Source organism: Juglans microcarpa x Juglans regia, chromosome 5D (genome assembly GCF_004785595.1).
Source record: "Juglans microcarpa x Juglans regia isolate MS1-56 chromosome 5D, Jm3101_v1.0, whole genome shotgun sequence".
NCBI lineage: Eukaryota > Viridiplantae > Streptophyta > Magnoliopsida > Fagales > Juglandaceae > Juglans > Juglans microcarpa x Juglans regia.
The window spans coordinates 21,827,239-21,844,958 of NC_054602.1; the positions used below are offsets into that span (position 1 = coordinate 21,827,239).

Here is a 17,720-nt window from a genome sequence, read left to right on the forward strand (position 1 = left end):
AATCTCTTTAACATTTTATATATAGTTCATGAATATTAAATAATTAACTTAGACAACTACTATATAAATAATATATTATATATATAATATTAAAAAATATATATGCATTTAGTCGGTCTCGATCCAGTAAAAAGAAAACATACCCCGAAACCGACCAATAAGACTATCGGTCTGGATTAAACCCCTAATTAAAACTCCAGCATGTTTTGAAAACTAAAAGAGTGTTTGCAGCTATAATCATTTAAATAAAATTACAAAGTCCTTTTACAATACATATGTTACATAAAAACATGCATAGACTTCGATATATTTTCCTTGGGCCATGTCCAACCCAGCCTGAGCAATAGGCGAGTAGGCTTGTTTTTTGTTGTAGGACTTGTCTACCTATGGAAGTTGTACTTATAAATAGCAGTTAGACGACCAAGTGTATTCGATTGACTTTATTTGGGGTTTACAAATCAAGCAATTAGACATGTGTATAATTATTTAAGGAATGAAGTATCATGTGGATATTGTGGAAATACATTTATGAGTTTTATTAAATTTCTGGTACAAACCATGTCTTTTCCGCTACAAACCATGTCTTTTCCTTGCACGTGCCCTATCGAACGTTGCACACCTAACCCGATTCAAATTTTGGGTGTTGTCGTATGGCTAGCACTCATGACACCACGTATGGCTAGCAAACTTGTTTCAACCACTCTTCCTCTTGCACACAATGAGCATTGAGCTCATTAAGAGTCAATTTCTCTCTTTAAGTATTATAATTAATCTTAAAGGGATCAAAATATACAGGAAAGGAAATCAGAATGAGATGCACAATAATTTCATAAGAAAATTCTAACTTTAGTGCTCTTAATCTAATAACAAGATTTGACATTTCATAATATACTCCCTTATATTCTCTTTTCTATTATAACGTATCGAGACAAGTTTGTTAGGAAGCGTACTTGTCTCTACCTTTTCCAATGTAACGAGTTAGTTAGCTATTTGGCTCAGGTACATCTTAGTATTTTTCTTTTCAAGCATTGCACCTCGAATAGAATCAGGGATATAATGCTTTATTATCTCAAGACTTATGCGATTATAGCACTCCCATTCCTCATAAGCTGTCCTCTAATCAGTAGAATTCTGATTAGTAGATTTGGGAGGCTCATTAACTCATGGCGCATAGCCTAGATCCATACACTCAAGAATAATAATAACATACTCTTTCTATTTTGCCAGATTAGATCCGTTAGAAATTTGAATATTATTCAAATTGGTAGATATCATATATACATTCACTATAAGTGAAACAAAATAAACTCACACTGAATAAGCATCCCACAATTTTAATGTATTGACCCATAATTATCATCATGCAAACTTTAGTCTAATTGAACAACAAAATCAATCACATGACATAAAATTGAGATAAAATTTTATAATTTTATAAAAATGAGCCCTTAACCTAGTGCATCATTGCAATCAAGTTTTTGGACAGGATAATCCCAAAAATTACACAATTTACAGTTAGCTGCCTTATATCATCTATGACCCGTAACAATCTTCCTTTGGGCAAATTGTTATTCACATGGATTTAGATGTAACTAGATGTAATTCATTAAATTTTACCTTTTTATGCCAATGAGAAAATTTCCATGATAGAAGTCACCTAAGCGACGTATCACATAAGCCATATGTATGAATTGAATCGAATATCTAAAAAAATAATTATGTATATAAATAAGAAAATATTAAATGATGTCTATTATAGAGATATTAAGAGAAATAAATTTTTAATTTCTTTTTTTTTTTGAAAAAATATTTTTATTTTATTTTATCGGATCTGAATCAAGTCAGATTTAGCGACCCTATCAACCAAGTGAGTAAAACGGGTCGGGTCAACTGGTCAAGCAAGTCAAGGTAAATGGTCAAACCGTACCGGGTCAACCCATGGATATGGGTCTTGTTATATGATTCAGCCTAATGAACTTAAATCCAAAGGTTTCAAAGATTGGACCCAATATATGGGGTCATACCATTACTTCAAGCCCAGTTCTTATATAATCCCAATTCACCTTAAATCCTTATTAATGCTTAACCCAGAATTGGGCCCACTAATGCAACAAGTCCAGGCCTTACAAGACCAATTCAAATAAAAGGAAATCCTACCCGAATTAAATGACACAACCCGAAAAATATAAAGTGCAACCCAGTTTACTATAGGGATGTTATTCATCATCTGAAGTAATTTTACATATAATTATAAAATATGTAAACGGCACATATATTTTAAAAAAGAATAGAGTTTATTATTAAAAAATTAATTTTTTTATGTGGGTCTCATGTTTTATTTATTTATTTCAAAGTGATTACGCAGTAGTTGTATAATTTACAATTGTAAATATCTTTTTTCATTAAACTAATTGAGTTGTTTTACTTATCACCTATACACCACATATTTTTTTTAAAAAAATAAAAAATAAAATTAAAATAAGTTAGTGTGTGGTGTATAGAGATAATAAATAGAATTATTGATAGCATAAATCAGTTGCCGCCACTTTTTAGGTGGAAATCGACAGGTGGAAATCGATGAGGACATTTTTCGGCGTCCTCCCGTGCCTCTGGCTGCTTTTTTTTTTTTTTTTTTTTTTAAAAAGAATATAAAATCGAAAAAATAATTTTGCCCACCATAAGTGGCAGTTTTGGACAAATACGAAATAGTTACAAATAATAGAAGCGTTAGTTTACAAATACGAAACTGTATTTCTACAACAATCTAACAAGGAGTCTCTATACCACTTGTTATATTTGGAAAATCTGAAAATGCCAAAATTTATTATTAAACTATTGTAAAAATTTATTAAAGAGAGTGTACATGTAGCCATTAGAGAGAAAAGCGCGGCAATTCGGTCTTCCATGTCCAAGATCTCTAAAAAAACTTACAGCAATGGGATGCGTAGCGTTAAAAACGAATTTAAAGTGATGACCATAACCTATATATAATATCCGAATTCTAATTTTGTCCATTATAAAATAATGGAAGCATATGAGTCTTTAATTGGTCTCTACATAATAATTAGGCTCGGACCACTTTAATACTCATTATTTGACCAAAATCATGAACATCTAGACATGTGTCAATAATCGAGTTATGTCATTTTATTGATCACACTTATTGGGTTTTACGAACATTATCCAAACCTACAATTATGCAAAAAATTATGAATAATTTATTATTATCTATATAAGTCCATTAATTTGAAATATTTTTAATATCTCTATCATGTCTTGCAATTTATTCATGTTCACAACATGCTTCTATTCATTATCCCCACACACCACACACTACACTTTTTTTTTTTTTTCATTTTCTTCTCTTACAAAATGTGTGGTATATGAATGTTGAGTAAAATAATTCAATAAGTTTAAGAAGAATAAAATAAAATATAAATATAAATTTTTAAAAAATAAAAATAAATAAAAGAAAGTTTGGTGTGTGGTGTGTGGGGATGATGAGTAGTGAAGCTCTTATATTAAAGCTAAAATAACCAATATCATAGGCCGTCATTTGTCTCTTGAATCGATTCATTGAAGATGAAGGACATAGTTTTCAAAACACAGCAAAGTCTTGAATTAGGCTGAGTGGTGTTGACCCAAAAGAGGCACCAATGTGCCAAAAAAAAATGGATTAGAAGTTGTTGGTTGATACACCTAATTTATATGGAGAATGTAGTAGGAGCTCGATCTATTTAGACTCTTGTGAGGGATCTAGAAGCCATCGGTGGAGACGCTCAGATGCCTTTTCAACCTGCAATAAAAAGGAATAATGCAAATGCTGATGATGGTGAAAATGTGTACAAAAATGGTAACTGAAGGTATCATTTAGCTATTTCCAGCTGTACTTACTTGGTCCTTCCAATTCAGTCTCCATATCAGGAAGGAAAGCACTAATGTTTGCATCAACACTCCAATTAACATTCCGATCCACAAACCCTATACATACATGTTAAATGAAGTAAATTAAAAGAACTTGAGCATGCATATATGAAAACAAACCCTAAAATATTATTATTTTTCTAATTTACTTGAATTTTGTTTGGATTTTGATGGGTTTGAATTCAAAATATAATAAAATTTATAGTTAATTCAGACCGCGGATGTTTATGATGTCAACTAATGTTAGTGTGAATGTAATATGTTAATGTGAGCTCTTACCTTCACTTCAAGATCGACCACATAACAAAGCACAAGTCCTATGGGGATGCCAATCACATAATAGCAGCCAATGTTAATAATTGCCACAATGCCTTGTAAACCAGAACCTATGGCCACACCTAAATTAAAAGAAAACTAAAGATTAGCTACATATTGATAAGCAATTCAGCTATGTAAATATATAACAGAAGATGATACTGTTGTCCCTAAAACTCACCAGTAAGAACTGGTTGAACACTATTTAGCAAGATTGAGAGAGAGAGAAGAGCAGAGATACTTGAAACAGCTTCCGCCACCTCTTCATCACTTGTAAACAAGTAGGAAATTTTATTCCCAAAAGCAAAACACAAGATGGAGAAAATCACACCAAGACCAACCGAAGTACTGAGGATAACTTTAATGGAAAATATTGCAGCTTTAGAATTTCCTTTCCCGATCTCATTGGCTACACGCACACTGTACAAATTACATTACAAGGGGAATGAGTTTCGACAAAGACAAGTGGAGATTTCACAATTTTGTGTGTGTAAAGGAGAGAAGTCCTTATTGACGAAAGCCTTACCATGCAGCAGTTAGGAATCCAAGGCATATCATAAATTCCCATGCACAGATATTGAGGCTGCAAAAAGAAGTTAAAAGTTGGAGTATTCCTCAAGTAAATTGAAATGGTAAAAAGAAGAAATCAATATGGAAAATAGGTAAAACTCATACCAGATGGAGAAGGCAGAGATGGAAACCGTTGCATTTTTCATATATCCAGCTAACAAAACTAGGATAGCATTGTACCACAGCTCTAAACTGTCAAGTAGAAAACCAAAAATCAACTCTCTTTATAGTCCCAACATAACTTACTAACAAAGAAAAGTAATTAGGAGGTTTTGACCAAAATTGAGCAGCATCAGATGGATTTGAACATATATTATAAAGAGTCATTTCCTACTACCAATCGAGTTGTGTAGCGAGTTCAATTCTCTCACAAGGATGCAAATGGGATGAAGGAAAAGTCATTGAGTAAAGTGGGCAATTTTGTGTGACTCAAGACCTGTGTGTCTATATGCATAATATTTTTCTTTTACTTTTATTGCTCTGTGCTTTCTTATTGTTGATTTGTATAAAAATGAATTGTTTTGTTATGATCTGTCGGCATGTTCCATGCCAGTAGAAGCTCCTTGTAGTCTGTACTCTTATGTTTTAGGGTAACAAGAGTTGGTCAAATTCAAATTTGGGGGAAGATTCAAGAAGACATGTAATTCTTGGAGAGTTGATCACTAGGAGCAATATTTAGCTACTGTACTTATATTTCAAAGGCATGCTTTGTAGATTATCTTAAAGAATGGAGAAGCAGAGTAGATTATAACAGAGTTTAGTAAAATGTTGTTTCTGTATGATATCATGTGATGGCCATGTTATAGTTGATGTGAAGTGTAAGAAAGAGTAATGCTACAAACACATCCTAATATAGTCACAATCCGGGAAAGCGTTAACCGCATCCAATTTTTTAATCTAAAGGATAAAATGTCTTCACAGTCATCCACTCTATTTGGCACATCATCAAAATCTGGAGATACTTGAAATTAGGGTATCACATATTGAGTCAAACTTCTTCTAATTGGTATGTTTCATGGTAGCTCTAGAAACAAAAAAAGCTTATGTTTTTTTAATATCAGTAGCTAAGACAAACCATATAGTACGTGAGACTTCTGTGCCTAAGAGAATCTCTTTCTAGTAACCAAGACAAATCATATAGTATAGTGAAAGAAAATATGAAAAAAGGCTCAGAAAAAAATAAAAGAAAAGAAGCTGGAATTACCAAAGCATCACACCAGAGGAAACAGACAGCTTAACAACAGGCCAGATATCTTTGAAGGCAGCTGTGGAGAATCCTTTCCATGAATTTGGGCACCAACCTCCAAAGACGTAGATGAACTCTCCAATGACAACTAACCAACTAGAGATGTTGAAGGCACCCATGGCACCAGAAACCCCCCAGTTGAGTATGTTCACGAAGATCCAAGACAAAAGTACATGGATTACAAACGACCCCGCAGAGAGCCATCCAATAACCATGTTTTTGAGTTGTGCTTGAAGGAACATTTGGATGGTTAAGCCAAAAACAAACGAGTATAATATAGGAATGAACCATAAAGAGATGGCTTCTGATGCATCTGCTATCGCGTCTTCCTCTTGTAGTAGTTTAAAGATGGGAGCGGCAAAGATGAATAGCGGGAGCAGTATTGTTGCTGTAACTGCATCAACGATCCATGATCGTTGCAAGTAAATGCCCATCATGTTGTACTGTCCCGCTCCAAATGCTTGACCACATAATGTCTCTGTTGCACTTGACATGCCCAACTTCAAATGATAAATAATAAATAAAAAAGAAAAGTTAGATAAAATGTGTGAATTCATTTAACATTGGTAATATTAATTAGAGTAATTCTACATACAACCGTGAAGTGCATAAATGCCGCCTAATCGTTTTGAAAAAGAGTGGGTCCACTATTAAAAAATTAATTTTTTTCTTATGGATCCCATGTTTTATTCACTTTTTTCAAAGAGATTACACGGCCGTTACACAATTTACGGTTACAAATATTTTTTCTCTATTAATTAACACAATGGTAGATCCTAAATAAGAGAAATGTGAATCCAGCTCTTAGTGTACATCCAACAAGTGGTAATGAAAATATATTTTTGCATGGAAATTATTATTCAAGAAACAGATAAGGTTGACAGAAAATAAGAAATTTTCATTTGAAGAGCTATTGATATTTCTTGACACTGAAAAGGTTGACAGAATGAAATAGATAAGAAACAGCTTACCAGTATCCCATTCACGAAACGTGCAAGAATACTTTGTACAATTGCGTATGCAGCCAGATCCAGTTCATTAACATGGCCAACAAAAAGCTGTGTCACCACATACATTCCAAAAGAAGTTACTCTAGCCAACATGGCAGGAAATGCTATCCTCCATATAAGCTTTGATTCCACCCAAATCCTGGTTTTCAGACCAACTTGCTCTTGTGCTTCTAACCCAAGAAGCCTCTCCTCCCCTGTATTAACCATTCTTCTGCAAAAGACCATGGAAATCAAGTCTTACATTTATAGACTTGGGTTTTAAAGGTCTCAAGGGAATGACATTATCTCATAAAACTTGTAGCAAAAAAATGCTTGCTCGTCCCGACTGAGTCATGAACAAAAGCACAAATACTGAGTCATGAACAAAGGCTTCCCGCAGCCTTCGGGGCCAAGGCCTCTGATCCCGTGGCCTCGCCCCTGTTCAATGATTCCATGGAACGATATATGTTTACAATGCTCAATCTATATATAAAGAACAATTCGGTTTTTGTTTTTAATCTAAATTGAATATAATGAATTTGGAGAATCATGAATTTTATTTCTTTAATAATAAAATACAATCCAAGTACTATTTGCCATAATACTATTAGTGAACTTCTAACACATTAAGAAGAATTGTAAGATAAAAATAAAACAAACTTGGTGTAAATGGTTGACACGTCACCAATATAATAAATATTAGTTTTAGCTAATTTCTTTTTTATTATAAATTCTTTATTAGTACACACCATATCTAAAGTTTGAGCAATACTAGATACAGTCGTAGAGTGTGTAAGCACCACGCAATCCTTTTAAAAAAGAATGAAATATACTATTAAAAAATTAATTTTTTTCTTTTCATATAAATCCTGTATTTACTTACTTTTTTTTTTAAAGAATTACGGGACGCTTGCGTACTTCACCATTACAAATATTATTTGTCTATTCGATAATGTAAACTCATTTGCGTTGTTTAATGTGATATATCAATTTATAAATTTATTTTAACAATCTCATTTTGTAAAGAATCATTCCTCGTGACAAAACCCCTTTATATCTCCGACCCACCCCGTTCCCCCCCCCCCCCCCCCCCCCCCCCCCCCCCCCCAAGAAAAAAAAGAAAATCCAAAATATGGTGCTCTCCTTGGAATTGTCCTAGAATGGTCACCCTTTTTCTTTCCTTTCTAATGTATTTCACAACATACTCTCTCAATAATACAAGGAAACGAGCACGAAAAAATAAATCCCCTTAGAATTATTACTCAATTAATAATCTAGCTATATATAAAATATGGCAATTACTCCAAAAATAGTAGAATACCATGAGATTACACTGAAGGGAAAAATTAGTTTGCTGCCCCACACTTACTGTTGGTCAAATTTTTTTTTACTTAATAATTAAGAAAGTGATTTTAAGTGTATTGATAATGTATTTTTTTTATTTTTTAAAAATATTTAAATGTATTAAAAAAATAAAAAAAAAATTACTAGACGGTACGCCTAGCGGAACCCACTCTTACACTAAAACCTTTCAGTCGAGAAATTTAATTACATAAATTCCCCTGATAATGAAATTTCTAAATCGAAAAACTAAATAGATTTAAAAATTATAAATAATTTAAAAATAATTTTGAAAATTTTTATCAGTTAATTAATTCAAAGTTAGGTACGTACGTACTCATTGAACTAAGAGACAACGAATTAATGGAGTGCAATAAAAGATTCGAAAAGTGGAGATAACAAAACAAAAACAAAAATAGCATGAAGATTTCAAGCATTAAAAACGAATATTTATGATGAATAAATAAATATTTGTAATCAATTATTCGTAGATGAGAATAAATTCATTTTCGTAAGAAATAGTCGTTTTTGTAACATATAATAAGCATTTTTCTTAAAAGTATTATTTCATAAATATAATCATTAGTTCTTTAAATAATGGTTTCTTTTTTGGCAAAATTAATGTCTTTATGGGGTTTGTTAATGGGTGGGTGCCCTTAATTAGTGCAATCGTTAAGTAATAAAAAAAGGTGAACTACCGACATTTTTATTGGCCGGAATTGGAAAATTAATGAGAAGAGACCACAAGGCGCGCGCTTTACAGTCTAGAAAATAGTCAATTTAATGCACATTTTTTTCTCTTCCTTAAATATCCTTTTCCTTTCTTATTTTTATTTTGTGATTTATTATCTATTAGTCATTATTAACTATCACATTTTACATCTATAATTTTTTTATAATATATGAAAATATTTTTTATAAAATATAAGGATATTTTTTATAAAATGTAAAAAGTATGAGATAGTGTAGAAGAATTTTATATTTAATTTCTTTTACTTTTTTCCCCGGCCTGCCATCCTGGTTCGTTTCATATTTCTTTCCATGTCTTAATTAATTTTTTATGCTAGAAACGTGGCAATCTTGCTTATTCCATTTTTTTTGGGTACCTACGGCCTACCTACCCAAAAAAGTGATCATGACCAAATAACAAATAATTAAAATAAAATAAAAAAGCGGGGGAAAACAAAGAAAACAAAGAAACAACACAAGAAATAATTGCAGCTACCATTCGTTGAGCGAGTGCAGACAAACAAACTTGTAGTTGCGAAGTGATCAACATGATGCAGACAAAAAACATGAACATCGTCTTGGTCTACTTCTTTGTTGATTCATACTGTGCAGACCCGTATTATGATCGGAGGTTTAAACAGGCCGGTTATCAAGATCATGTGGAATAAAACCAAGAGAGTTCCTCTTAAACCCAAGAACTCGTCTTTTTTTTTTTTTTCAAGTTTTTGAGACGAGGCACGTTGATCGATATAATTTTTAGAGTTACTTTCGTAGCATTGGCTCTCTCTCTATATATATATAACTGGTTATGAGAACAGGGTTCCCTGGCTTACTCATGAGTGTTCGTATATGCACTTAAAACTCCAGAAACACAAACAAGTACTGCAACATTAATCTGAACTGAACTAAAGATAGATAGCAACAGCTATTGTTTTACATGAAAAGGAAATCAATATATATATATATATATATATATATACTTACCTTGATTAGCCCTTGTATATGCTTCTCTGAATGAACCGACTTTCGTATCAGGAGCCCGTCCTGTAAACGCTCCTTGGAGACGGACGCAGAGAGAGAGAGAGAGAGAGAGAGGAATGAGGAATGACAGTAATACTTGGTTATATTTATAAACTGGTCGCTGGAGGAAAACCTTTCGGTATATATGCTAGCAATGCCGAGAGGCTAATTAAAAGATAGATATCATGCGTCGCGAGGGAGTGGCTGACGCACAGTGCGTTTGCGTGCGTGTTTGACTAGTCGAACAAATAGTGGCCAGGAGTAGGGCACGCTTTTGGCCGAATACTATTTTTTATATTTTTTATTATTTAGTTTACTTTTACATTTCTCCTTATCGATTTCCATTCTCCCCTAATCTGTCTGAGATAATCAGAGTCAAGTCAAATCGAATATTATATTATAAATGTTTAAACTCTCTTTATATTTCATTCCAACACAAAAGGGGTTATGGATTCGTCTACAATTTCTATTTTCAATTGGTTTATTAATTTTATGTAGGGGTTAAAAAAAAAAAAAACCGGAGCAAACCGGATCGAACCGATGAGTTGAATCTGATTCTAAATCTCGATTGTATCTTATACTGGTTTCAATTTTTTAAAAGTGGTCGAAATAGATTCGATTATGATTTTCCTCTTTTTAACATTGGACCCAGACTGGTTCATATAAATATATATTTTTTTAATTTTTTATATTATATAAAATATTTTTATATGATTTTTTATATTATATATAATTTTTATATTTAATATATAAATTATACATAAAATAATCTTGTATTATATGCTAAATTACTAATTAAGATAACATTAAATTTGAAAATCCTATATAAATACTATATATTATAAAACTTCTTGCAAGTGTCTCCTACAACCCTCATATATCAGAGACCAATGGCAACTGGCCACGTGTGCAGTACATGAAGGAATAATAGAGGTGCACAAACAGGGAATCAGACCTTAAATGAAAACCCTTCCTCCCTCTGGCGAAAATTCTCCCTCTCTCTCTCTCTCGATCTCGAAAGGCGAAAAGAAAGCTGATCTCTCACTCTCTGATTTTGATTTTTACTCTCTGCTCTCTCACTCTTTCTTTCCTCTCTGCTCTCTCACTCTCTCTCTCTCTCTTGAACCGAAGGGCGAACACCCTCCCTCACGCTGCCTGTCGAGATCATTCACTCCATCTCTGATTCCTTCCTTCTCGTGACTTGGGAGTGACCTCCGAGACCTGCAAGTGCCATGAAACCTGTAAGAAACAACTCTCGTTTAGGCCATCCCACCCTCAAAGTCCACGAGAACTGCACTGCTCTGGATCACGGTCATTCAGGATATGAATAAATACCCTTCTGCATAAAATATGTCATCATGCAATCTTGAACAAACACTCTTCTAATATAACATACAAATACCTGTCTTCTCTCTCTCTCTCTCTCTCTCTCTCTCTCAAGCAAACAGAAAAATCACACCTAAAAAAATGGAAATCACATATAAGCAATAAAAAATGCAGAGCTTTCATGGGTTTTGTCTTCAATTTTATTATAGATCATTACCAATAGTTCATTTGCTACAGTCCTTAGTATGACAAAATGGAGTTATTAGAAATCCTGAGTTTCCCAGGATGACTTTATATACAGTTCATGCCGATGGAATCGTGTATCTGGGATTTTTCTCTCTAGAAGTGGGTCTAAAAGGTCCTGCTGAGGTCCCACATCATTGAAAGAAAGGGGTTGTAGGCCATGTTGGAGGAGAAATGAAAATGCATTTATTAACTTTTTAAAAAGAAAGAACGACTTTTAGAGAGTACCAATGGTAAAGTAGCTAAACATCTTCTCCAGAGTCGATGACAATTTTGCCTTCAACCTCATTGGCAGTTTTCATCATATAGATTAGCATTTAATACAATAAACGAACAAAAAAAGTGAAAATATAATATAAGTGAAAGAACAGGTATTAATAGCGCACAAGAAGTCTGTCATTTTGATAAAATCTCAATATTTGTTTTGAGAGATTATGAAGATCAGGTTAGGGAGAGGGAAGGAGAGAGAGAGAGAGACTCAAGAAGGAGAAGGAGACGTATGGAGTTCGAGCGGGAAGGGGTGAGAGAAAGTGATCCCCTGCTTTGCATGTTTCATGTTTTCCTGAGGAACCCTTATGTGGCAGTTCCCTATTCGTCTCCGATAATAGCTGCTTATCGGTGTCACCGGTCCAAAGAGGAACTCTTAGTAGTTATACTAATACAATATCATTATATATTATAATATACTATAATATACTATAATATATATAACTATATTATTATATACTATATATATAATATATCGGAAAAATCGAAAGTACTGGTTTAGGGGTGTAACTAACGCATAATTGATTTTTTAAATCTCAAGATCAGTGTATATTAATTCGGTTCTAAAATATATCTAAAATTAGACCGAACCAGACTGATTATACCTATAATTTTATGAATGAATTGAGCACTCGTTACATGAATTGTTTGATTAATTAATTCATTTAAAATGAAAGAAGTACATATCATATATTTTAAAAAGAATTACATGAATATTAGAGCCTCCCACCTTTTAAACTCTTGTATCTTATAAATGTTAAATATTATATAATATGCTTGTTTAGAGAAAAGAAAAAAAAAGTGGTATTGACAAATGGTGATCATAATTGTGATATGGTGGTAATTGTGAATTTGTGATAATCGACAACAAAGAGAAACATCCATTATTTCCCTTTTTTATTTAATAAATTATTTTACGAAAAAGGAGATAGTATTTCTAAATAAAATATAAATAATAATTACTTCAAGACAAGTAGCTGCATGTCACAGTCTTGAATTCTAACAAACAATTCTGCTATATTCCAGTGTTCCACAGAGCGCACCTAACCCTAGACCTCTCACACTTCTCAAAACTCCCAATTTAAGACCTCCAATAACTTCTTCACAAGACAGCAGAATCCCCATGGTACATGTGTACTAGTATATATGCGATCGGCTCAGCTCACTGAAGCCATTTTCCAATTGCTACCTGAATTTTTAATTTGCTGGCGAGCAAAGATGTTTAGAAAATTGTGCCTGTGATTTATTTTAAAAGATAATGATAGGTTTTTTATCTTAGTATTACTTATTATTATTTTTATTTAATAATTAAAAAAGTGATTATTAATATATTTATATATTTTTTAAATTTTTTTTAATAATTAAGAATATTAAAAAAAGACTTAAAAAAATAAAATTTTTAAATATATTATAAAATAATAAATAAATAATAAAAAGTAACACGCCTATCATTATTCATTCGGAATAAAATACTTACCTAAAATAGTAGTTATATGGCACAAAAACTAGATGGTCAACAGAAAATGGGAGAACCGGCCAGAATCCGTCAACGAATAATAAATTGTATTATTATTATAATTAAAGTGGTCAGAATTTGAGATCGTTCCTTGTATGTAATGTATGTTTGTAAGCTGGAAAAGCTTTTAATTATGACAATGGACTTTCTTTGCTTTTAGAATTAATAATGGACCCCATTCACTGCTTAATTTCTTTCTCTCTCTCTCTTTTTATATATTAATTTAGTACTGAATTAAAAGGCATTTATGGGGGGACTCAGAAAGGTCTCGTGTTAATACGTCCAACGGCTCTTCATTGTTAGGTCTCTCTTACGACTGTTCATGCAGAAGACACGTAGCCAACGGCAGTGCCACGTATTATTAATTGGCTGATCATGATTCCGTCGTTTTTTACCCTAAAATGAAGTTGTCGTACAAATGTGGAAGTTTGACTGGCAAGTGGTATCGACTAATGTCGTTGCTTTGTGTTTGAATATCAGGTAAGAAGTCAATGAATCTATATATATATATAGATTGGGAATTTGCCCTCACATTGAAGGATATTCTCACTGTTTTCTAAATTGATCTTTACCCCTTTTTAAATTATATAAAAATGTCAATCACTCAAATCTTTTTAGCCAAGTCGGCTTAATTTTAAATATTGTGAATAGAATTTTTATGAAATGTTAAGATACATATAAATAATTAAAACTATTTTTTTTATTAATTTAAATATCTAAAAAAATTAATGATTTCATATGATATTATAATAAAGGTCTTCAGTTCGAATCTTGACTTTACGTTCTATCTTATTTAATTAAATATTTTATATATTGAACACACTTATTGATAGAAGATATGGTCCTGGGTCTATACTTTAATAAAAAAAATATTTAGATAAATATAAATGATTTAAGAGTAGTGCACAAGACCGGTTTTGAGAAGAAATTTTTTTTTTTGAATTTTTTTCATTCATTTTTTTTATATTCTTAAATAATTTTTTTTTCAAAAAAAAAATTACAACATCACTAAAAAAAAAAACACTTTCAAATGAAAATAGTCTGTTTTTCTGTTTTTCTTATAGTTTTTGTTTATGCAAACATGTTCCCTTTCAGTTCCTTCCAAATTAAAATAGTCTGAGGTGGTCTTGCATGGCGAGCCATAGAGTTGGAGAGACCGGGTTATCGGACTCAGGACCTTCAAATCACCATGTCCCCCTTATGCAGTTTTTCATGGATTTAATGCTCCTTCCTCAAGTTTCATGTATAAGAACAATTTTCTTCATTGTTTTCCATCAAAATCTTATTTAGTAATGCAAAATCTTAAATTATTTGCTAAACAAAATCACTTCTTTTCTCAGCAAAAACTTGATTTGGCTTTGTTTGCTTCTCTGCTCATCATGTCTGACAGAGGTCATTTAGTTGTTTTCTTGTTTAGCAATCAAGAAAGATCTGCTTTCAATTTTGGAGAGCTAGAAGAAGCAATTGTGCTGCAAGGAGTTAACAAAGAAAAGAAAGAAAAGAAGAGGGGAGGGGTCGAGGGGCTGGTAAGAGAAAAAATAAAAAAGGGTAGGGGAGGGATCACGGTGAGAAGAAAAGAATAAAAAAAAAAAAAAAAATTTAAAAGCCACGTAGCTTTTACACCTAAAATGAAAAGCATAAACGGAAGTAAGAGCACTTCCAACGGATGTTGTATAATATATATTTTTTTTAAAATATAAAGAAATACTCTCAAAACACTTTCTATTAGAATTTTTATTTTAAAGCCATTTTATTACAGGACATTGCTAGATGTATAGGATTCTATTCATCAATGTAAATATATTTAATTAATTTCTCACTCCTCCTCCTAAGTATATTAGCATGTTGGAAATATTCATGTCCACCCTTACGTTTTAAAGAGATCCAAAGGTTCTCATTTGTGATGTACCTAACTATAATTATTCAATTGGGTTTGACTACAAAACAAAATAAAACAAGAATATTTTCATTATATAATTTTTTTTTATTTTTAAATCAATTTATATTTTAATTTAGCTTATAAATTTAGATTAATTTAAAATAGTATAATTATATGACATTGTATATAGGGAAGTATTGCAAATATCAAAAGATATGAGGATATTATTAATAGTTAGAGAAAATATTTGAAATGAATAAAAAAGATTAAAAAATACAATATTTAAATGATATCAAGAAAAAAAATAGATTAGTTAATGTATGGTATATTGTAAAAATTAGTTTGTAAAATAGAAAAAAATGATTTTTGATAATGTATTTTAAAGAATAGGATGAAGAAATCATTGAGAGTGCTTTAAAACCGGTTCAATAAATGGATCCAATTAAAATATTAAAAATTGAATTATTCTTAATTAAAATATTAAAAATTTATTTATAAAAAGTGGGTGACATGATAGCATGCCACGTGGCATCCACTTGTAATCAGAATAGACCAAGTAATGGTCTGAATTTCGTCAGATTTAAAAATTAATTAACACCCTTAGATCATTGTGAGTGGGCAAAGTATGACTAGATGTCTGGCGTGTAATGTGAGAGGACTTTGATCTTGATTTGATTTTTTTTTTTTTTTTTTTGTGTCGTTGAACCTCTAGAAGGCAGATTCTTCGGACCTACCTCTATACATTAAACTTTGATCTCGTCAACCACACTATTAAAAATTTTTTACACGAAACTGATTAAATCGTTAACTTTTCAATAGGGAGTGTGGTTTCAAATGATTATTTGCACCTATGAGAAGTTAAACTTTAAATTTTGAAAGAAGTAATATCCAAGATCAAGACCTTTACCACTTGGACCAACCCCATAGATTCTTCTTTTCTTTCTTATCCACCCATACCGATGCCCAGCCTTGTTTTGATTTTTGGCTTCTGTTCTCCACTTTCCAGCCCTCTATTGCCTCCTCATCCCAACTCGTTACAAGTTATTTTAATGTAGTTAGAGCTTGCAACCAACATATACTAAAATTAACTCCACAGTAGGTTTGCTGATGAGTTTGAAGATTAAAAACCATTTAGTAAAAGTGTTCTACATTTTCAAGATTTTGCAAATTTTTAGTTGATAGTACTAATACTTGATTGTAGTTGAGTAGATCATGTGATAAATTGACGAGGAAGATTTTGGAGAAATTTTGATGTAGAGCTTCGGTTGTGTAAATTTGGGTATTTGATCACGGTTTGAGGTTGAAACTTTGAGAAGGATCAAATACTTAGGTTTTTGGCTAAGATGTAGAGTGTTTGTAACTTTCAGTTAATAAACTATGCAATTAAGTGAATAAACTATAGGATTAGAGGTTTATTAATTTTGAACATAAAATATGATTTGGGATGAAATTGGAGACACCAAAAGATTAGGATTTTTAGTTGGGGATTAGAGAATTTAGGGTTTTGCTTAAGTTTTGCAAATTGAAATGATAATTAAATTTAATCCCATAGTGAGGCTCAACTTAAATTAAAGTATAAAATTTAGGAAACTCAAAGTGCAACAAAAATTTAAAAATATAGTATAGACCCCTTTGGTTTTTAAGGTGTTAGCATTAATTTGTGATAAAAATAAGTATAAGAATAGGTAAGAAATATAAAGAGAGTTAGTAAGAAAAGTGATGAAAATAGGGGTTAAAATGCAAGTTTAGTAAAGTTTTGGTGGCCAAAATGCAAATTATAAATTAATGGCAAAACCATAAATAGATAGAAAGTAAAGGGAAATTTTGAAATTTCATAACTTATAAAGTTTAGAAAAGTTTTGCAAAGTTAAATTGTAAACTAATAGTTTTTATATCGACTACACAGAAAACAAGGAGGCCGAAGGATTAATGGAAATCTAAAGACACCATTAAATAAAATCCCTAAACTAAACTCGCATGCTTTTGATCGAAGTAGTTGATTGCTTTTGAAATTTAATCTTCTAATGAGTTATAAAATGATGTATTTGAAGCATGTTATGATATATTTGAATAAAGAGAAGTACTGTAACGTCTCGTTCTTGGAGGACCGGAGAGTTAGTTCTTGTAACCTAAATCTAACTTCCATAACATATTTAAAATACTCCAATATTTTCAAAAAGTACAAATCTATTTATTCAAACCAAATTATATGTTTTCTACTAGGACACCAAAAAATACCTCAATGAGATAATTTAAAAAAAAAAAACTCCATAAATATATAGAAATATCTAGGACTCCAAATATCAATTAACATAAAATCATAAACCTATCAAATAAGACTCTCCAATAAACTTG

The 17,720-nt window shown here is 31.6% G+C and overlaps 1 protein-coding gene across 2 annotated transcripts; it reads right to left on the bottom strand.

The window, feature by feature from the left end:
* Nucleotides 1–3,545: 3,545 nt before the first annotated feature.
* On the bottom strand, nucleotides 3,546–14,857 carry LOC121266022 (protein DETOXIFICATION 24-like). 2 transcript variants are annotated; one of them, XM_041169713.1, is made up of 9 exons: nucleotides 14,834–14,857; nucleotides 7,027–7,276; nucleotides 6,014–6,555; nucleotides 4,915–5,001; nucleotides 4,766–4,822; nucleotides 4,421–4,659; nucleotides 4,204–4,322; nucleotides 3,895–3,981; nucleotides 3,546–3,796 (listed from the first exon to the last, which is right to left on the bottom strand). In XM_041169713.1, the coding sequence occupies exons 2-9, from the start codon at nucleotides 7,270–7,272 to the stop codon at nucleotides 3,734–3,736; spliced, it is 1,440 nt and encodes a 479-aa protein (XP_041025647.1). In that variant the 5' UTR covers nucleotides 7,273–7,276; nucleotides 14,834–14,857; the 3' UTR covers nucleotides 3,546–3,733. The 2 variants fall into 2 exon arrangements, with proteins under 2 accessions (XP_041025647.1, XP_041025646.1); XM_041169712.1 differs by lacking the exon at nucleotides 14,834–14,857 and adding an exon at nucleotides 10,099–10,261 and having other exon boundaries at nucleotides 7,027–7,275.
* Between the last annotated feature and the right edge of the window lie 2,863 nt (nucleotides 14,858–17,720).